Source organism: Pelophylax lessonae, assembly GCF_965119305.1.
Source record: "Pelophylax lessonae genome assembly, chromosome: 2".
In the NCBI taxonomy this organism is placed as follows: Eukaryota; Metazoa; Chordata; class Amphibia; order Anura; family Ranidae; genus Pelophylax; species Pelophylax lessonae.
Window position 1 is genome coordinate 363,706,143 of NC_138769.1, and position 23,277 is coordinate 363,729,419.

The 23,277-nt window shown below is 42.0% G+C and overlaps 1 protein-coding gene across 2 annotated transcripts in view; it reads right to left on the reverse strand.

The window, feature by feature from the left end:
• Positions 1 to 22,222: 22,222 nt before the first annotated feature.
• RIMS3 (regulating synaptic membrane exocytosis 3) overlaps positions 22,223 to 23,277 on the reverse strand; it is a 175,464-nt gene continuing 174,409 nt past the window's right edge. For both annotated transcript variants that reach the window (XM_082247597.1, XM_082247596.1), the window contains exon 7: positions 22,223 to 23,255. In XM_082247597.1, the coding sequence (XP_082103723.1) occupies positions 23,043 to 23,255 (213 nt within the window). In that variant the 3' untranslated portion in view covers positions 22,223 to 23,042. The remainder of the gene's footprint in view (positions 23,256 to 23,277) is intronic.

Below are 23,277 nucleotides of genomic sequence, written 5' to 3' on the forward strand. Positions count from 1 at the left end.
GACACTTCCAGAAGTGTCAAATGTTGAAGAGGCTGACCTAGGTTACTTTGCTGCAATGGAAGGGAGGTAGATTACATGAAGAGGGTAAACTTAATACCTCCTCTGCTGTAGGGCACTTTTTGTTTTGTAGCATTGTCCCCGTAGAGCTTGCTGTATGATGACTTGTTGGACCTCCTCTGATTACCAACAGACAGTCACTTAGGGTACAGTTCACACTTTGTGGAACTTGGATGAGAGCAGGGAATAGTGGGATACTCCAACTGGAACTATATACAGTTTATAAAGACAACTCTCACTTGGCCTCACCAGGTTTCTTCTGGAAGCAGTCACACTGCTTGACCATACTGCCACGTGTATGGAAAGGATTAAGTCTCCTTGCTCTTTCTCCAGCAATAGACCTGGTGAACTACATTATCTTCAGGATACTCTCTAGCATCCCCTTTACTGACACCCATCCACTGACTCCCCAAACTGCAGGCATGGCCTCCCTCAGGTGAGGCCACTTGACACAGATCTTTACTCACTGTATGCAGAATCAGATCCTCCCAGTGTCTCCCTTCCAGTCAGCTTTACAGGACCTCTGGTTTCAGTTCCTCTCTCTAGTTTTTTAGACCCTCAGGTCAACCACCTGAGGCCACATGGCAACTTCTACAGAGGAGGAGGCAGCCGCCCCTTCCCTCCACTCTCCAGCTGAAAGACCCTGAGCACATGTGCTCCTGGCATTTATACAGTATCCCAGCATGCACCGAGGCAATTTCCTCTGCCAATCACCAGGGCTGAACTAAATGCCTGTGCACTCATTTGTCAGGTTTCCTCCCGCTGTCCAATATGCCTCCCTATTGTACCAGTGTGAAACACTTCAGACGAACTGAGGTACACTTGAGCATATTGAGCAGACCTCACTAGCAGATCCTGCTCTCTGGTAGACAGAGAACAATATAGATTTACCTGGCAATCCTTCTGGTAAGCAGAAATGATCCAAAACTATACACTCTCTCTCTAGCACCTACCTGGGAGGGTGCTACATCCACCCCTGCCAAACTGAACCATGTCCTCCCTGGCTCTGGGCATCCTCCCCTACAAAAATACCTATACAAAAATGTACACGGAGTATCCCCCAAACTTGATAAGGGAAATAACGTATGTACAGGGCCATGGGGCATACCCCATATATGGCCAGTGGATACAATAAATTGGGTGAAATAATATATATCTCTGCTGTACAATATTTACACATAGGAATGTACCAGGTGCATTTAGACCAATGCACCCCCCCGCCAAACAAAAACCTGTCTGACAGGCAAAGGTTAGACATCCTAAGTAACTAGGCTGAAAGTAGCGTCTGTTCATATATACAAAATGGACAGTGAATGGCCTTTCCAAGGCCCGAAAGATCCTCTGCAAGCCTGCAAAGGAAAGGGTAAGCACATAGCAACTTATGCATTTTACATACTTTCAGTGAGACTGCCCTCTCCATAGAGTCCACCTTCTCACCTGCAGAATCTCTTACTCTAACATTTCCGTAGAGATTTCTGATGCATCCGGCCCCCAAAGGACACACTTGACTCATCATTCTGTTGTGCTCCTGTAATAGACAAAGACAGGACAACTCCTGCCAATCTAACTGACTAACACATTTGCACTGGTTCTATCCGGGAAGCATATGATTAGCGACAGGCACAGTCCCTCTGTTACCAGGGCACTGACTCTTTCCTATCCTAGTCAGACCCACAAGTTAGGATAAAGAAGTGTGGAGTCCACCCAACTAGTGTTCACAGTATCCTTCTCTCTGTAACACTGAGGCAACACATATTCTCCTGGCGGCAAGCTATTATTGCTGGAGCCTGAGCAAAGCTTGCCTTACTCGTGGGTGTCTGTAAGAACTCTTCAAGGGATCCTTGACTCTGGCATCCCTCTCTCTGAAGAGGCAATGATCCGCTACCCTTCTCTCACAAGGTAGCAAATCACACAAAGTTTCCTTCGATAGAACTCTGGCCCAAAGGATCTTCGCAAAGTGTCCTTTAAACAAAGTATCTTCGCAAAGTGTCCTTTTCTCTAGACTTGATTATACTGGCCCAAAGGATCTTCACAAAGTGTCTTTTAAACAAAATATCTTCACAAAGTGTCTGTTCTCGGTACTCCTCTCTAGCAATAGTAGTGATCCAAGGCCAAAAGATCTTCACAAAGTGTTCTTTAGCAGGATGCCTCTGTGAACTAGGGGTTTACCCCCCTCCTGGTAGCAGCCCCTTGTTTTAACAGAAGTTCTACATGGCAAAAGTTCTTTCTCCCAGGTGAAAAAACCGTAGCAATTTCGCTTATCCCCATCCTCTCTTGCAAGGATAGAAGGGAATGGGGAATCGAGAACAGGTCTCCTAGCCCTAGCAGCAACTCTAGTATCAAAGAGACTCTTCAGGCCCCTTTGTAACTCTTTCCAACAAATACAACAAATTTGTTAGGCTTGCTAGCCCCTTTGTAACTCAGCTTCTGGCTGAAACAAGAAACAAGAGTTCTGTCAGCTCTTTAAAGACTTCCTTTTGAACCTTTAACCACTTGCTTACTAGGCACTTTTACCCCATTCCTGCCCAGGCAAATTTTCAGCTTTCAGCGCTGTCACACTTTGACTGACAACTGCAAAATCATGCAACACTGTTCCCATATGACATTTTTAACATTTTTTCCACACAAATAGAGCTTTCTTTTGGTGGTATTTGATCACCTCTGGGTTTTTAATTGTTTGCTAAACAAATGAAAAAAGACCAAAAAAAAAAATTTTTTTTTTTTTTATAGTTTGTTCTAAAGGTTTGCAGTTAGTTTTTCTCCTTCACTAATGTTCGCTAATAAGGCTGCACTGATGGGCTCTAATAGGCGGCACTCGTAGGCGGAATGGATAGGTAGCACTGATAGGTGACACTGATGGGGGGCACTGATTGGCAGCACTGGTTCCCACTGTTGGGACTGCACTGATAATCAGGACACTGATATTCAGTGCCCATATTACCAATGCCCATGATCTGTGCTCAGCTTAGTCCAAAGGATTTGGCGATCACAGGGCGTGCTGCCCTTGTGTCGCCGGGGGTACGGGGGCAGTGCAATCACAGGAGGACATCAATGTACGCCCTCTCAGCATTGGAAGCCCATGCTGTAGCCGTTTTTCAGCTATAGCGCGGGCAGCAAATGGTTAAAGAGTATTTCCCTGCTGACTTTAACTTAGAAGGTTGCTTTCCCAGCCTTGGCTTGCAACAAACCTTTTCTTTCTCTACAAAAAGTTATCTTGAGGCCCAGAGCCTCCTTTCTCCCTAAGGTGGCTCCTTCCTTTCACCTTAACCAGAACATTGTTCTTCCATCTCTTTGTCTGACCCCAACACATCCCAAGGAGTTTTCTTTTCATCGTTTGGATGTCTCTTTTTGTCATTCCTGAAGTTCTCCATATTAGAAAACCTCCTTTTCAATGGTTCAGTGGTAAAATGGCGCAAGAAGAGGTCTCAGTGTGAGCTAGTCCCTGGGGACCCGGGGGGGGGGGGGGAGAAGGGGGGGCAAGGAAAAAACGGGGGGGGGAAGAAGGGGGGGGCAAGGAAAAAATGGGGGGTAGAGGGCCCCAAGTTCTGTCCACTGTAGCGGCTGCCGGCGGAAGAGACAGAAGTGATCTCTGGGGGGAGACAAGAGGGAAGAAGCGCAGGGTGCAACAAGACATTTATTGAAGAAGTATAGCAGTATCACACTCACATTTTTCAGGTGAATGAGAAGCAAGATATATAGGTCATCTGGGGCATCACTGGAGCGAGTCTTGGTGGGGGAGGCAGTGGGTCCTGCTGAGAGCGGCAGGGGGGTTCCTCCGTATGCGCAGGGGCGGCCTCGGTGGTGTCCGCGGGCTCCCCGTCAGCTGGTGGAACACTGGCACTCGTGGGTCCTGGGATCCTGACGTCACTCCTGGAGGTGATGCGGGACGCTACGGTGACGCATTATCGGAGCATGCGCTCCTTCTTCTACCATATCTCAGTGGCTCTAAAAGATCACCATACAAGCTTAGTGATAAAAGTACACCCTTTTCTGTCAAGGCAGACTTTAGATCACTAACTGCTTGTTGGGCCTTTCAGCATCAGACATTTTGTTTCTGAGCCCCTTTAAACTGAAGGCTGCCAGCAGTTTTTTATACTGTTTGTTATTTTTATTTGCAGTGTTACCTACCCATCAGTTAAACTGCTTTTGGATGTACCAATTATCTCTGAATTAACTCTGGTCCTGTGTCCCTTAATGAATGATAAAGAAAACAGAATTTATGCACTTATCATAAAATCGATTACTTGGAGTTCATTAAGGGACACAAATCCTACCTCTCTGTGTTTGTGATCTACTCCGAATGCTAATTTTCAACCAACTTAAAGTGGTTGTAAACCTCAGTCATGGAATCTAAGCAATGCACATATATTTGCAGTGTTTACTTATCTCTCTCCAAAATTCTTTGTTGTTTCTCTCTGGTGCTTCGTTCCTCTGTTATCAGCTTCAAAGTCACTTCTAAGAAGTTTTCCGGACACATGAGATAGATTTGTGTCGGGGGGGGGAGAGAGGGAGATATCCGAACGGACCTAGTCTCTTCTGCTGTGTGAAGGAGGGTGTGTTCCTTTCCTCCAATCAGCTCTCATATACTGTAACTGCAGTTTCTCCACCCCTTCCTCTGTGCTGCTAAAAGATGAAGAAATATTTTTAACACGATCTGCACTTTTGAAAGGGTGTAGAGTGGAGAAGACTGCAAATAAACAAGTTAAACCTATGTAGGATGACTTGTTTCACCTTTGTGTATCATCTGTGGCTGTTAACTTCACTGGGTATATGTGAGGGTGTACAACCACTTTAACCACTTGCTGACCGCCCCATACAGATTTACTGTGGCAGGGCGGCTCGGCTGCACATAATCACTTAGATCTACATGATTATGTGCACGCGGTCTCGGCGGCACCTGTGCGCTGTCAGAGCCACATTCCCACTGTTATTAGACACAGTGGGAGCCAGACCACAGGAAGAGCAGGCTCGATTGCCGCCGGCCTCTCGCAATTTTCAGGGAAATTGACAGAAGAGCCGCCTGCCTATGTAAACAAAGCAGGCGGCTCTTCTGTCAGACAGGCACCCTGAGATTGTGTGTTTCAGCCAAGCTGAAACACCGATCTCTGTGTGTCTTTCACAGAGCCCCCCACAGTTAGCAAGCACATTTAGGCAAACATTTCCCCCTTGATCACCCCCAGTAATTAACCCCTTCCCTGTTAGTCTCATTTATACAGTAACAGTGCATATTATTTAGCACCGATTACTGTATTATTGTCACTGGTCCCCAAAAAGTATCAAAAATGACAGTTAGGGGTCTGATCTGTCTGCCGCAATGTCGCAGCCATTACTAATAAAAACAAAAAAAAAAGTCCAAAAATCTATCCCATAGTTTGTAAACGCTATAGCTTTTGTGCAAACCAATTAATATAAGCTTTTTGGGATTATTTTTTACCAAAAATATTTAGCAGAATACAAAGTGGCCTAAACTGATAAAAGAAAATTTGATTTAAAAATTTTTTTTATTGGGAATGTTTTATAGAAGAAAGTAAAAAATATATATTTTCTCTGTCGCTCATTGACAGACGTAGTCCTCTGTGATTCTCATCAATAGGGTTATGCTGCCTCCGCAGGAGTAGGACTAGGCAGAAAGAAAAACGTTCTGGCTCCACCCTAGGGGCAGTCCCAGAGGGTATATCCTCCCTCTCTCTGCTACAGGATGTCAGTTTTTTTCTGTCTAGTCAGGAGTAAGGACCTAAGTTCCTTGCTGGGATCTTTTTGGTCCTGGCAAGATTTTTTTTAGAAAAAATATTTTTTTAGGTAGTTTCTCCAGTTTTTTTCCTGTGAGATCTTCAAGCAAATTACGCCGGATCTGGGCGACGGGCTGGATGTTGAGATCCGGTGGTCACCCCAGCCGGCCTACGAGCGCGCGCAGACCAGAGCATCACGCTTGGTCGGCCGCGACACATTCAAGTAAGTATGCGGGAGCAGGCGACGGGCTGGATGTTGAGATCCAGTGGTCACCCCGGTTCAGCCTACGAGCGCGTGCAGACCATAGCTCCGCGCTGGGTCGGCCGCGACAGAGTCCCATTTGGTGCGTTGCATTCCTTGGATGTAGTTCGGGCGATCAGGATATATTTGAATACTACGGATTCATTTTGTAAGACGGATTCACTGTTTGTGATCACGGATGGCCCTAAGAAGGGGTTGCCTGTTTCTGCCGCGACCATCTTTAGATGGATCAGACAGACGGTGGTATAGGCTTATTCTATCTAAGGGTCGGGATCCCCCGTTCCCTGTTAAGGATCATTCTACTCGGGCGCTTAGAGTTTCCTGGACCTTCCGCCATCAGGCGTCAGTGGTTCAGGTTTTCAAGGCAACTACCTAGTCGTCGGTTCATACCTTTACAAGATTGTATGTTTATGTGAGGGCATCGTCAGATGCCTCTTCTGGCCGCAAGGTTCCTGCAGGCCGCTGTTTGAGGAGACTGTTGGTCTACCTCGAGGGTTTGTTGGGTAGGTCTCATCTGTTTGCTCGATGAGTCCTTTGATACTTCTGGTTGGCTCCGGTTGGGCCTTCTAGATTGGATTTTGATTTCTGTCAATCCCACCCCTCATTTGTGGCACTGCTTTGGGACGTCCCTATTGATGAGAATCAAAGAGGACTACGTCTGTCAATGAGCGACAGAGAAAATTGGATTTTTGTAAGATCTTACCGTAAAATCCTTTTCTCTTAGCTCATTGACAGACTTAGTACCCGCCCCTCTATCATTGAGTTGGGTTGGGTTAAATTCTCTGACACTGCTTTGTGACATAACTGACATCCTGTAGCAGAGAGAGGGAGGATATACCCTCTGGGACTGCCCCTAGGGTGGAGCCAGAACGTTTTTTTTTCTGCCTAGTCCTACTCCTGCGGAGGCAGCATAACCCTATTGATGAGAATCAAAGAGGACTACATCTGTCAATGAGCTAAGAGAAAAGGATTTTACGGTAAGATCTTACAAAAATCCAATTTTTTTTTTTTTTATAGTGCAAAATCCAAAAACAGCAGAGGTGATCAAATACCACCAAAAGAAAACTCTATTTGTGGGAAAAAAATGACATCAATTGTATTTGGGTACTGCGTTGTGCGACCGCGCAATTGTTAGTTAAAATAACGCAGTGCCGAATCGCAAAAAATGGCCTGGCCAATAAGAGGGTAAAGCCTTCCGGAGCTGAAGTGGTTAAAGCTTCATGGGAGTGGGAGGGGTTATACCTGGCCATCCAATGGCTTTTTTGTTTGCTAGTGTCCAATTCCTCCTGAAGGTAGCAGTCTAAGGCCCCTTTCACACGGGCGATCCGATCCGCCTGTGAGTTTTTCTGGCGGACCTGATCGGATACTCCATGTATCCCTATGGGGCAGCGGATGTCAGCGGCGACATGTCCACTGACACCCGCTGCTCTCCAATCCGATCCTGTCTGTGAAATCTGGACGGATGGAAACCCTATTTTCCATCCCTCTGGAGGATCGGATCGGCTGGGATCAGATGAGAATGGACAGGTGGTCTGTTCTCATCCAATCTCCCCATAGAGGACGGCAGGGATCTGACAGCTCCGTCTCCACACACAGAGCGCAGACGGAGCTGTCATCCGCCTGCTCAGCGGGGATCGGCGGATCGATCCCCCGCTAAGCAGAACAGACTCCGTCGGGTGGTGCGCCGTGTGAAAGAGGCCTAACACAATTATCTCTTAATGACGTTTGATACTAGGTCTCTTAATGAACAGATTTTACAGTAGGTATAAAAATCGAGTTTTACTGTTTAATCTGCCAAAGAATTTGTCATTTTGGCCTGCAGATCTTCTGATATACATACAGTACCCCTTCTAGTCAGTAACATTTCTTCACCACTTTCTCTTTTGCCATTCTTCCTGCTCAGTGCACAGAGGCAATGATGCAGGTTTTTACAAGTTCTTGGAACTGTTTTACTTATATAAGTGTTTTTAATCCATTCTTTTAATAAAGATAAAAGAGAGAATGTTATGTTCTTTTTGCTTTTTTATTGAGGAAATGTGTATGGGATCCGAACTCTGGACACATAACTGAAATTTTTGTGAACTACGTTACACCATATTGATAGGAAGATCAAAGGCTCTATAAGACCCCCTTTAATATAGAGGTCTATCCATGAGGGTAAGCGTTTATCTGCACTTGTGGGTGAAATATTAAATCACCATATGATGCACAAAGAGTGGCTGATTCACAGAAATATGTTGGTGATATAAGGATTGATAAAGAAGAAATCTTGTATTCCAAGTTTTTTGAGTTGGACACTTATGGACTATATTTTTGTTGGATTATAAGTAAACATATTTTTTTTTCACTTTTTGGGATTATGCTATGAAACGCAATAATTTATATGATGATGCAAATTTACTTTCCAATTTGAAAAAGGTTGCCAAATTTTAAAAATGTTATCTAGAGATGCCATACTGACCATGGCCCCATTTGTAGCCAAGTCCACCAAAACCATGACTGCCCCATCCTCCGTCATTTGTAAACACACAGTCACAAAATTTTGGAATAAGAGGGAAATATTGAAAATATAAAGACAAAATGTCTTGGACACCATGAGTAGAAAAATGATGTGGTGTGCTTAGCACTTTGTGATGAGTTGTGGGTGTGGCCAAATTGTGGTAACAGAGAGGCTTAAAGGGGTATGGGTAAATAAAACCTGAGCCTAGTGTAGCCTAGTGCCTAGAGGTAAAGAGTGCACAGAATGAATGTGAATTAATATGAATGTACAGAGTCAAAAGTACATAATGCACAGAGTGCAGAGGTCAGGAGTAAGTAATGCACAAAGTACAGAGGCCAGGAGTATACATTGCATAGAGTGCAGAGGTCAGGAGAAAGCATTGCACAGATCACCTCTGAGGTGACTGGAGGGACACGGAGCAGTTACTGTACATACAGGGCTGCAGAGTGCTGTGATTTTCTGCAAAATGCAATGCAATAATAAAACAGTGAACATTTTGGGGTTGATTTATTAAAGGAAAGTAGACTGTGCACTTTGCAAATGGTAGTTGCATTCTGCAACAGCAGTTGCTCCAAAGTGTAATGAATCAGCAGAAGCTCTGCCGACTTCCATCATGTGCAAGCAAAAATTCAGTTTTTATAATTTTCCTTGCATGTGATTGGGTATTTTTTGCAAAGTGAAGCATTTACTAAGCTCTGGAGCAACTGCACTTTGCCAAGTGCACAGTCTATTTGCCTTTAGTAAATCAACCCTGATGTTGGCTTTTATTACATTTAACCACTTAACTACCGCCCACCGCAGATTTACCGTGGCAGGCAGCCGCTCCTGGGCAAACCGACGTAGTACTATGTCGCTCGCTCAGGAGACTCTAGGGGGCAAGCGTGTGCCGCTGGCGGTGCGCTTCCGCCCCCGCTGGTCAGCCGGGGAGCCAGTGCGTTTGACCCGCGGCTCCGATGGCCGCTGGCCACTCGCAATCTCCCGCAGCTGAGAGAGAAGGACAGACAGCTGATGTAAACACAGCCATCCGTACTTCTCCCTGAAGTGATCACAGAGGCTTTGTGATCCTGCTATATAGGATCGCATGTCTCTGTGATGACTTCACAAGCCACGCCCCTGACAGTTAGAATCATGCCCCTAGGGACACATTTAACCCCTTGATCACCCACACTGTTAACCCCTTCCCTGCCAGTGTAATTTTTACAGTAACAGTGCATATTTTTAGCACTGATTACTGTAGTAATTGTCCGTTAAATTCACGCAGTGCCGAATCTCAAAATAGGGCCTGGTCATTGAGCAGCCAAATCCTCCGGTCTTAAAGCGGTTAAAAAAAGTGTACTGCACTGACTAATCCATCCACCACCTGAGTTGATTGTGATGATTCGAGTCCTAGAATATACAACAGGAGTCGTTTTTTTTTTTTTTAGATGCCCAAACTGAGGGGATGTGATCACATAGGTGTGTGTTTTGACCTTTGCTGCGAGGGTCAATGTACTAAGGTATGTGCACCCAAAGGGGTTAGTAATGGTGGCGACTTCCAACTTTCACTTACCTTCTGCGCTTGCTTGGAGTGATTTCGCATAGACTGTTTCAATGGATGTGTTAACACTAATTTGTGCATACATATACCGACTTTATTGGATTCACATAATAAGGATTGTTGATAGATTCCAATTTTATTGAGCATCATTGAATCATTTCATTTGTGCTTGACCTTTTTTTTTGTTTTTGTTTCTACAGCACATATTGATATTTGACATTACTGAATTAGGAGCGCAGCAATGTTTTATCTCATTATTGACAGGTTATATTTCACTTTTTTGCCTGCAGCTTTTCTTTTTTTGTGCTAGCGCGTAAGATATTCGTTTATACATTATTGGACATACATAGACATACACATAAATAAAGTCTGACAGGAGGCGCGATATTTATTTTAATTGGATTTAATAATCTCTGGTTGCCAGAATACATGCGTTACAAGCTCACAATTTAAATGTGCTCCTTTCAAAAAATTGCCAAGAATATTATACAAAAAGAAAAATCGTGCATTTTTTTTTTTTTATTTCTCATAGTCATCAGTCCTGCTGCATGAAAACCACAAAAATACAAGGATTTGACAGGAAAGACCACGTCTATAAAACATTACAGGGCACAGGTAAAAAATGCAGGTTTCCCTTTTTTTTATCATAAACATCTGCTTAATCTTTTGCTGTAATACAAACATAATCTGTCACATACTTGGCCTTCTTTTTTTTTTAATATATCTTTATATATATATATATATTTATATATTGTTTTTCCCATACACAAAGCTTTACAAGTAGAAGCAGGTATCAAACCTTGTGACACCACATTCATAGCATTAAAGCATTACAAACATTCAACAATGAGCCAGAAAGTAGGGCACTTCTGTAAGTACAAGTGACAGAGCTATTGGAACAATACCCTCTGCTGTCATCTTCTGGGATTGTCTGTGTGTGGCCTGGCAGACTGATGCTAATTCATTCCTGCTTTTAAGGCGCTGGACCAATGTAGGCCTGTGGGGCAGCCAGAACTGCTTGTGCTGTGTGTAAGTCGATTTGCTGTTCAGCTTGCTCTGAACACAGTTCTCGTCAAACTGCTGGTGCTTTATATAAAGAAAGGAAGCAGTGTGTGTGTTTGCAAATGCGTTGTGTGTTTGCTCCTCCCAAACATCCTATCAAGATAAATGCATAGGAATGTCTTTTTAACAGTTTTAGGGTTTGTTTTTAAATTTTCTTCTGTATAAAAAAAAAAAAAAATGGTAGCTAGAATAGGAATGCTATGGGTCACACCACCTTGTTTTATGAGTTTTAATCTAGTATGGATTTTAAAGATTGCTTAAAGGGTCTGTTTACTGTTAAAGGGCTTTTCCATAATGTCCCCCTCCTGTAATGTTAACACAGTAAATGGTATTTTATGGCACGTCAAAGCAGACCAATATTTGAAGATTACATAAAACCATGATAACAGTTACATAGTTGGGTAAGGTTGAATAAAGACACCAATCCATCCAGTTCAACCTGTGTTGGTGTGTGTGTTCATAATCATTTCCCTTATCCCTGTATACTGTGCTCGTTAATATACACGTCCAAGAGTTTTTTTCAAAACTATCAATACTTCCTGCTAGCACTACCGATTTGGAATTCCACATCCTTACGCCCTGACAGCGAAAAACCCCCTATGCAGTTTAAGGTTAAACCACTTCTCCTCCAGTTTCATCGAGTGGCCCAATGTCTTCTTACACTCCCTGAGACTGAATCGTATATTCCCTATACAAGTATCACCATTGAGGTATTTGAACAGTCTTGCTGGGATGGGTAAATGAACAGTACCAAAAGGACTGAAATCTTATCTTTCCAGGAGAAATGCTGTTTCGGGATACTTTAGTGTGAATGCCTACGTGCTTGGTCACATCATTTCTGCTGAAGAGAGGATCAGCCAATCTAAATGAGTGATTCATAGGACTGGAATGATCAGCATGACAGTTAGGCCGGCCATAGCCACAGCAATTTTCTTTCCTGCAACCACGGGTTGCAGGAAAGAAAATCGCTCTATCAGTGTTGATGGGGGAGTCCTTCCCACTGAGCCATTGTTTTCTCCCGGCGGGTGGGGAAGGAAGCCAGGAGAACATAGTGATAATTGTTAACAGCTATAACAGCCACTAGCAATAATCGCCTGTAATATCTGACAGGCTGGTTGTACTCAAGTTGATCGCTCAATCAACTTGGGTACCTTCAGCCTGCCCATACATGGTTAGAATCTTGGCCGGGTTTTTAATAGAGGTTACCAAAAGCAACCTATATTTTCTTTGCTTTTAAGGGTAATCCTTAACTGGCCACACACTTATGGCTGAAGAAAAACAATGTAACTGATTATTTCATCCACTCTATACAGCGCAGGTGGACAAATCTCTCGCTAAGGCCATTGTATTTGACAGCTGGCTTTGCCTGGATCTGATTAAATGCAGCCACTGTTCGGTCAATAGTCCTCTGCCTGAGGCTGGGTTCACACTGCGTGCGGACGTGGCTCACAGCAGGGGTCCGGTGCGTCCCTGTTCTCTGTTTCAGGGTCGAATCAGGTCCAAATTTTTGCCTGAATTCGGACCTGAAACGGAGCCAAAGAAGGACAGGACCCCTGTGCAATGCCCTGGCGATGTATGAACCAGCTCCATTGAGAGCTTGTCACACTCTCCTGTCATGCGAGTTGGATGCGAGGAAACCCAAATCCAATTCGCACTAGGGTGAACCCAGCCTCACTCGTTTGATTTTTCAAACATGGATGTCAGGTGGAAGGCAACCAACAGGTCCACCCAGTAAGTGAATTTCAAGTGGTTCATCAGGAACCAGCCAAAACTCAAACAGTGTATATCCAGCTTTAGACCATGTAGTTCATGAGGTACTTATCAGGTTCAAGTAGTAATTAAAGCTGGAGTAAATTTCCTAAAGTCCATCTTTAGGATTATAATCAAATGTAGATACCAAGTCAATATTGCAAGAAGTCTAGCTTTGTTAAGAGAATTACTAGAAAATCCAGTTATTAGGCAGTGAACCTATACTATGGGGTTAATTCACTAAGAGTTAAATAACGGCAAATAAAATGCAGTAAAATAATGCATGCGGTAAATCAGTTGTGGAAGTTCAATTCACTAAGAATTTAGCGTTAAATAACGAATGTGGTATTTTTTCAATTGTTCGGTAACTACCCCATTTTCCCATGTGGTAATTTATCGCACGTGATGGTGGTTAAGGTTTAAGGTAATTTTCATATAACATTTTACGTTTTAACATGTTTGTTATTTTTCTTTTGCAAAAAACTATTTTTTTAATCTAACATTTTTTACAGTAATTTGTATATGGAGGCATTGAAATTTGAACTACCTTCTCAAATTCATGTCTTCTGATGCTTGGTAATCCAAGATGTGTCTTTTCCATGTGGAACTCTGTTGCCTGAAAATAGCTGTTAGACCGCATTCACACTGGTACGACTTGGACCGCGACTTGTCAGCCTGACAAGTCGCGGTCCTCACGCTCCCATTGTGTAGTACAGGAGCCGTTCTAATAGGAGCGAAACAAGTCGCTCTGACTTAGAAAAAGGGTCCTGTACTACTTCGGGGCGGACTGGAGGAGACTTGCATTGACTTCCATTATGTGAAGTCTGTGCAAGTCGCGCTGCACGCGACTTCACAGGTCGTCCCCTAAGTCGGAGCGACCTCATATGAACGGAGGCTTAAGCATGGTTGCGCTCCTTTAGATCTATCATGCCATACATTCATAAAAATTAGTTTTTTTGGTAAATGTATGGCCTACTAGAGCAGTTAAAAGTTCTCCTTACTAGATTGTTCTATGTTGTTGGTCCAATTCTGTGCTGCTGCCCATATTTATATTGTGGAAACTACAGAAAACTTGACCATGATTTTTTTTTTTTTTTTATAATTTTTTTTAAACATTTTTATTTTTCATGTTCCTATCCAAATTTAACTTGTTGTATTGGTGTATATAACCAAAAGTATTACAGTGAACACTTCAAGAGGTATTTGTCATGGTTGACATACTCCATTGTTGCACTTTTGTAAACAACGTTTAGTCCCCGTTCACACTAAGGCGACCTGTGAGGCGACCTGGTCGCCTCACAGGTCGCCTTCCATAGGGAAGCTGCGGACCCGTTCTAATAGGAGCGACACAAGTCGCTCCGACTTAGAAAAAGGGTCCGGAGCTTCTTTGGGGCGACCCGGAGGCGACCGCCATAGACTTCAATGTTATGAAGTCCGTGGTGGCCGCTCCGAGGTCGCGGCGCGCTGCTCGCACCGCGACCTCGGAGGTCGCCCCCCCAAGTCGGATCGCGGCAATGTGAACGGGGCCTAACTTTAAAAAAAAAAATTAAAAAATTGTTTTTTTTTTAAAAAGTTATTGATGTTAAATTTCAAAAGATGTTTGCATTTAATTTGCACTGCACATAATGCCTTTTTGATTTAATAAAAAAAAAAATATTTGTGTACTCGTGATGCATAATGCCACATTTTTGTGTGTCCGCTGCTGGTGGAATAGTGTCAGCTTTTTGTGGGTCCTCTGTGGGTGGAATTAGACCCCTCTCTGAGGGTAGTATTGCACCCCTTTCTGTGAGTAGAATAATACCACTTTCTGTGGGTCTTTTGTGGGTTGAATTAGGCTCTCAGTGGGTGGAATGCCCCTTTCTGAGGGTTTGAATAGGCCCCTTTTTCTGGTACCTCACTGGTTACCACCACCGAAAGGGTGGTGTCAAATATCACACTTTTACAGACAAATTTTTTTTTTTTCATCGTTTACTGCAAAATCATTATTTTTTTTTTTAATGAATTGGACTTTATTTACCGCATGCGATAATTTATGCAAATGGATAACATGATACCTTTACCGCATAGTGAACTGACCCTTTAATTACCAAAAGTATTGCAATGCCTGCTTTTACATGTAGATTAACTTTAATGGCTTCCCAGTCTTAGTCCGTAGGGTTCAATATTGGGTTGGCCCACCCTTTCCAGCTATGACTGCTTCAACTCTTCTGGAAATACTGTCCACAAGATTTAGGAGTGTGTCTATGGGAACGTTTGGCCATTCTTCCAGAAGCGCATCTGTAAGGTCAGGCACTGATGTTGGACAAGAAGCCCTGGCTCACAGTGTCCGCTCTAATTCATCTCAAAAGTGTTCTATCGGGTTAAAGTCAGGACTCTGTGCAGGTCAGTTAAGTTTCTCCACCCAAACTCGCTCATCCATGTCTTTATGGACCTTGCTTTGTGCACTGGTGTGCAGTCATGTTGGAACAAGAAGGGGCCATACCCAAACTGTTGCCACAAAGTTGGGAGCATGAAATTGTCAAATGTATTGGTATGCTGATGCCTGATTAACCCTTACTGGAAGTAAGGGGCCAAGCCCAACCCTTGAAAAACAACCCCACACCATAATCCCTCCTCCACTAAATGATTTAGACCAATGCACAAAGCAAGGTCCATGAAGACATGGATCAGCGAGTTTGGGGTGGAGGAACATGACTGGCCTGCACAGAGTCCTGATCTCATCCCGATAGAATGCCTTCGGGGTGAATTAAAGTGGAGACTGCGAGCCAGGCCTTCTCAGCCACATCAGTGCCTGACCGCACAAATGTGCTTCTGGAAGAATAGTGAAACATTTCCTTAGAAACACTCCTTAACCTTGTGGACAGCCTTCCCAGAAGAGTTGAAGCTGTTATAGCTGCAAAAGGGGTGCCACTTCAATATTGAACTCTACGGACTAAGACTGGGATGCCATTAAAGGTAATCTACGTGTAAAGGCAGACGTCCCAATACTTCTGGTAATAAAGTGTACTACCTAGTACTTAAGAAGATTTCTGTGGGTTTTTTTTTTTTTATGGTAAACGACTTCTAGCCGTGGGAAGAAGCAGAGTACAATTAAACCTCCTCTATTATTATACAGGATTTATATAGCACAACAGTTTGCGCAGCACTTTGCAATATAAAGGCAGACAGTACAGTTGAAATACAATCCAAGACAAGAGGGTTAGGAGGGCCCTGCTTGTGAGAGCTTACCAACTCTCTTAGTCCAGACACATATTTCACTCGTATCTACCCCCTCCTTTTTCCTTCTCTTTTATAACTTTTGCTGACAATGTAAAAAAAAACTGCATAACTTCCATTTTTCGCTGAATATTAGAAACGTTCCCCGGCACCTCCGAAAAGCGATGGGCATTGTTACTTTTCTGTTCCCTGGATGCAGTTTAATTGCACAGTATTCGTTATCAAGCCTGTGTAGAGGCCTTAATGAGAATTCTAAACAATATGTGCTTGTAACCTCAGCTGGGCTCCTGCGGTGGGAGAGACTGACCTTCATGTGTGCACCTGCACTGCTTTCATCTTTAAAGTGGTCCTGACAAAACAGAATGCAAATGACACTAACAGCAGGGTTTAGATCAGGATGGAAAAGGTCATATAAGGCATCTCTTTTAACATCAATCCAACCTAAGTACTTAGGGCTTTATTTGCTAAAGGTGTGAAATTTACCCCCCAGCTTTGCAGGTTGCTGCATTATGTAAATAACCTGTCAATGTTGTAAGATTATGTATTTTTATAAAAATAATTTCCCTGTTAGCTGACTGTGCTATAAAGCAAATGCCTAAAGTACAATTACACTTTTGCTGAAAGCTCCAAGTCTATCCTAGTCTAAACTAGAACCTTCCATCCAGGTGATTCCTTAAAGTGGTTGTAAACCCTTACATATACCCAGTGAAGTGACTGGCCTCAGGTGATCCACAGAGATAAAACAAATCCTCCTACATAAGCTGTACATGTTTATCTGCAGTACTCTGTTCTCTACATACATTCAAAGTCCAGAATTTATAAAGCTTTTCTGATCTGCCAGGAAAAGAGGACAGAGAGCAGAAGTTACACTCTGCAGGGCTCAGTGAGGAGAGTTCTGACAGCTGATTGGAAGGAAGGGACACACCTTCCTTCACACAGCACACAGGAACAGAGCTGAGGCTGTCAATCAGTTGGAGGTCCCTCCCCTGTCACCATTTTTCTCTTGGTGTCAGGAAAACTTGTCAGAAGTGATTCATGCTGATAGCAAAGGAATGAAGCATCAAACAGAAATTACACTTAGCGCTCTGGATTGAGACAAGTAGACACTATAGAGGGATATGCTTTGTTCATATTTCATGTCTGAGGTTTCCAACCACTTTAATTCTTTCTTCTCTATACGCAATCTTCCTATGCGCTAGCCGTGCTGTGTAGTAAGACTTCTTATAGAATGGAATGGGGTTGTGCTCCTACAATAGAGACGCTAGGAGTACAGCTCTATTTAAGTCCTATGGAAGTTATTACAAAGGCTCAAAAAGCACCGGGACAGATTTTGTCACTGTAAACCCTGAAGGAGGCAACAAAGTTTAGGGACAGGAAATAGGCACCTGGGTGGGTGGGGGATTTTCTTTATTGGATTAGTCATCTAGGGAGGGTGGGTTGTGTTTTTGTTTAGTAAAAAAGGTGTATTTTAAAAACCAGGAGAAAATTATTTGAGCTGCCACTGCTGGAGTGAACCTGCAAAAAAAGATCAGCAATAGCCACTCTTATATTTGTACAGTGCAAGGTTCCCCACTTCATGGATGAAATTAATTTAAACAACTGAATTTATTTAATAAGGTAAAGAGCAATGGGCAAAACTGCTGACCACACTGACGATAATATAGCATACAAATACCGCTATACACTGTATTCAACTCTGTTGTCATGTAAATTAAAGATAGGCTTTAGCTCAGATCCCCGTCTATTGGTCACACCCTCTGACATGTTTCACTCACATTGGGCTTAATCGTAGAGGACCCACACCGACCAAATTTCATCTTCAACTTACCTTGCTGGAAGAGGTATGAACATTTCCAATTACAGGCGGTCCCCGGGTTACAAACATCCAACTTACAAACGACTCCTACTTGTAATCTGAGGGAGACAACAGGAGAAATCTACCCCTAGGAAGGGAAATTCACTCCTGTAAGAGTTCTCATTGGAAAAAGATGTCTCCACTGAAGCTTTATCACCAATCCTTGTTTCCACAACAACCCAAAATTTTCAAAATGTAGTTGTCATAGGGACAGAAAGTGAGGTGAAATCTCTTGAACGGGGGGTACAGAGAGCAAAACAAATGTTACAGGGGTGTTAACTCTTCCCTATGCTATCTAAAAAACATAAAAAGTATTCTTTTGGCTGGAGCTAAACTTAAAAAATGTACTTGTTCCAACTTACAATCAAATTTGACTTAAGAACAAACCTACAGTCCCTATCTTATTTGTAACCCGGGGACCGCCTGTATGCAAATAGCTCAAATTTAATTTGTATATTTTTAGCATTTCATTTACAGATGTCTAGGGAATCTGGATGCTAAACATAGCGAAAAATTTGATACGGGAGGGAGTCTGCAAATTAAATAACTAAAAGTCTCTCAAAGATGGTCAGAAGTGAGTAAAAGAACACAATCTGATGAAGAAGAATACATTAAAAACAGATACTCAGCCATGAAAATCATTCATATAAAAAGGCTGTAGTTATTGTATGAATGGCCATACTCCCATCCCAACTGACACTAATTCCTTACATGAGCCTACTACTTAGATCAAGTGGATACATTTATTATTAGGACTGTTCCTCAAGAATAGAAAACTCTGATACTGTAACTGCATTGGTGGGCCAACCCAGTTTCTACCCACTTATGGTCACAGGCTTGGGGGTTGAGAGTTCAAATATAGAGTTGAGTCTGTATATGTCTTGGTGAGTGAAGCATGGTTTACCATTTTTATTCATTTTAGTTGTACCTAACATTTAAAAACCTTTTATTTGTTGCCAAGACACCGGCATTAGGTTCTCTTAGTGTAGCTAAGTGTAGCTCACTATACCAGTGAGAAGCACCTCTAATATAATGATTAGAAGAACCTTCAGTACTGGCGTTTATATTGTATGCATATTTTTCTACACACATTTCTGCTCATGGGAATTTCTTGGGTGGGATTGATATCAGAAAATGTTGCAATGGGTTTTGTCCTTGTAAAGAGATCAAATATGTTGTGTTTCAAGCAAGGTTGAAGGTAAAGAATTCACTTTGCAGAGTGAGTGAATAATAGGAGACATCTGGCACATTCATAGTTGGTTAAAGGCAACACAACATCTGTCACAAACCTGGACAATTGAAATTGCAATAAAAAAGAACAGAGATATCAGAGGATACCTTAAGATATTTTTCAAAGCAATCCAAACTTTTTATGTGGAAGTCAGCCTCACACCATCCCTGACACATAGCGCTCCCAACTATCCCTGATTTTGAGGGACTGTCCCTGATTTGGAACAAAGTCCCTCTTTTCTCCTCATTTGTCCCTCATTTTGGTCTGATCTATATAGCTATATGTAAAATGCTCTGTTTATCTTTCAAAAAAGTGTTTCACAGTAAAAAACTTTCCATCCAATATCTTAATTGCTTCACTTGTAAATTTCAAAAGCTAGTATAAAGCAATAGTAGTGGTTAAAAAAAAAAAGCAATTGTGGATTCAACTAATATTTTTTTTTGTATAATTCTACTTTAAGGGGGTGTGGCGGGGGTGTTCTATGCCTACATGCTTTTGCTAATAGACGTCCCTCGTTCCCATTGCAAAAAGTGGAAATGACACCTCCCTACTGATCAGCAAAGACATTCACATTGAAGGAAAATTACAAGTCTAGGCCACCCCTTACTTCTCTTGAACCTCCCTTTTTCTCATTTAACGTGATCACTAGCCTTGTTGAAAGTAGTAAGGTCAGATTTTTTTGATTGCTTTGCCATGCAGCTTTTTACTGAATGTGACCTCTGATTATGCATTTCTTTTATATCATGTTCAGTTTAAATTGTCCATATTTGTGACACATTTACTTAATGGAAGTATTTGAACTCAAAATGTATATACGTATGTACATCCAGGACTTTTTTATATGTAAAAGTTCTAGTGTGCAGAAATTCGGAACATCCGTTTCCAATGGCCTAACTGCACTCTAAAACTGTTGTCAGCCATGGTCTCCAAGGGGCACAGCACACCACTGCTCTTAAACGCATTAAATAAACCCATAACTTGAAAATAGTTTTCTAAAGTAGTACTAAATGACTGCAGATATGTATGCATTTCTACAAAGGTGTTGACAAAAGATTGATCTAGGCATGATATAGGAATAAGAAATGCCCTGGCTTACAAGTTATCGTTGTATCAAGTATAACAGAACAAACAAAGTCATGGCACACATGGAGACACGAAAGAAATGCAGCAGTATAGTAAGCAACCACTCAGCATTTGGCTCTGGTTAGTCTAGTGCAAGTTTCACAACAGAATCAACTGCCTCATGGTTTAATACATTGCTGCAGATTTGCATTTTGATACTAGGTATTGCTCACAGACAAAATAAACTAGACACAAACAACTGCTGCTCAAAGCATTAAAACAGGTCTTTTTCATAAGGTCATTCTTCATGCAAGTAATTAAGTTACACCAAGGGGGGACAGACTACACAAAAGGACTAAACCATAGTCTTTGGCAGTTGAATAGTGAGCTTTTCACAAACCTTCTTAAAAGGCTTTTTTCCCTTTTACTGTCTCAAGTTGTCGTGAAATAGTCGTGATAGTCATGCAGCTGACAAAGCTCCCCCAACTTGACTCAGAAGTAAAGCAACTTAGTCAGTTAACAGGAAGAGGAGCTCTGTCAAGTGTACTATTGAAATTCCTATCAAGGGAGTGGTTGTACCTAGTTTATCAAACTACTTTGCTGAACCATGAGATACCTGGATCTGGGTGGAAGAAAAAACACTGAGATGTGTATTTCTTCCAATATCTTATTGTATGTTTCCTGTCATATGATCAACAAAATGGACATTATGACAAATCTTGATATTTCAACTCAATAGGTCACATCTTTTCAATTGTAAATAACCTCTAAAACTTTTTGGGGAGTTCTTAAATAAATATATTTTCACAATAGGTTTTTTACTTCAATGGACGAGTTTATCAGTCTTTTTTGGGGGGTTCTCTGCAGTCTGAATTCTTTGGCACCAGCTGCTACTTGTAGCTGATATGTTGATCCACCAAAGGTACGCTCATAAAATTAAAAAATAATATACTTTTTTACTGAGTAATTGTGCATCATGGACAGTACGAAATATTCACCTCGATACCCATGGATGTCTACTGGCAGAATAGAATAAAACTAAACTTGTTTATCTTACAGTCCATTGTCAGCCTATACTCTTATGGTGCGATGTTGTCCATTCTTAAACCCCACTATGAAGCCTTCTAACTTAAGCAATGATGTATATTCTATTTGATTCCTCCTATTTTATTTATTTTTCATGTTTGTTTTTGGAAGGAATACATTCTTATTTTCTTAATGAAAGGATCATTCTCTGCAGGCATTGTATTGGGTTTGTTAGAAAACGATGAAGACTAGCACAAAAAGTATACACTGCCACCAAGGCTAGAGAAGATCTTAGTCTTCTCCCATATTTTATGTCCACTACAGTTTGCAGCCCTGAGTTGTTATTGTAGACATCCTTAAAGAAAAAGGGTTGATTGCTACATCAGGTCACATGCTACATGTGTGCTCCTGGAGTTTTAGCTCCAACCTGTATCCTGACCTGGCTCTACATTTCTTTTTTTCATTACTAGGCATTGTCCATGGTCAAAGGTAGAACTTTGTATCTGAATTGTAGGAAATGCTTTAGCTGTGCACTTTAAGGATAAACACAAACAATTTTCATGCCATTTGCAAAAATAAAACCATAGGCCTGCTGTATCTTTCCCTGAGCAAACAGTTTTTGCTAGCCATGGGCCACCCAGCTCTGTGGTACATTAAACTTGGTTTGCCAGGTACATTATCTTCGTGCAAAAGAAGCGTGTCGCAGGCCTTCTAGACATGAAATAGTGTAAAAAGTTTGGCGCAGTGCAAATTCTTTAATGCACAAAAAAAAAAAAAAAACTAGTGTGAGTTTGATGCTTTCGTTTAACCACACAAAAAGCGACATGCAGTTATATGTATATATCTAAACAAGATTGCTTATCTGTGCCACAAAAAGAAAGTGTAGAAGAGAAGCATCAAATGTCTTGTCTGCAATTCTTTTTGTTCAAAATAAAATTGCACATTGAAATGCTACATTCCGTTTTAAATAAAGCAAAAAATGTAAAAAAAAATATTCTGATACCTGAAAAAATATCATTCTGCTATATAGATATATGTAAATGCATTCATATTTGTGATTGTATGCAGTTGTCTATGAAATATACATGATATCACAGTCGCCACCTTGGTAAAATGCAGCTCTTGTCTTGCCTGAGGAGGGTAGGCAGTAGGAAAGGGACAGAAAATTGATTTTAGATGAAAAGACTGACAAGGAAAAGGTGAGAAGCCAGTGAGATATCCTCAGTGAAAGGGATTGATCTAATTCCAGATACTGTAATTTGGCATCGATGTGCCGTTTAGTGTGCTTCTTTTGTGTTTGTTCTCTTTTAACAGAATGATACGTAGCATTTTGAAGTGCTGGAGAATTGCATTAGCTATACACTTACTCAAGGAGAGTAAAGGTTGCCAAGGCAGCTGATTCTTTGACTTTACAGCCCTCTATGTGTTACCTAGATAATATGGACTGCTTTGTTGAGCGTATTTTGATTGGAGTATCCTTGTTTGGTTTATCTGTATTTTGTTCTGTATTAAATAGTATAACAGTCTCAAAAGTGTTTCTTTTTTTTTGCAGTATCATTTAATTGGCAGCTTTTGACTTTGTGTTGCACAGGGGCCTTAGCCCCAGCTAACTCCCTCCTTTTCTAGAGCCCTGAATTGACCTGCTGATTTTGGAATGCAGTCTGTGATGTGTATCTGGTGGTATAAAAGAGGAAGTTTAGTGGTTAGGCTGCAAAAAAGGAGGAAAGGATTGAACAAAAGATGTGTTCCTCCTAGGTTAGGTGCAGGATGGACTGGTGGAGCTTTCCAGTGAAGACTGGGACAGTCGACGCGTCAGGGGAGCAATGCTGGAGTCTGCTAGTGAAGAAGTAGGAAAGAGTTTGTACCACCCAGTGACACAGGAACTTAAATCAAGCTCTTCAAGTAGGATCTGTGCCATCCCCATGAAGCATTTGTGGTCCATTCTTCCATAGTCTCCCCAAACAATGACCTGTGGAAGGCATACAGATGGT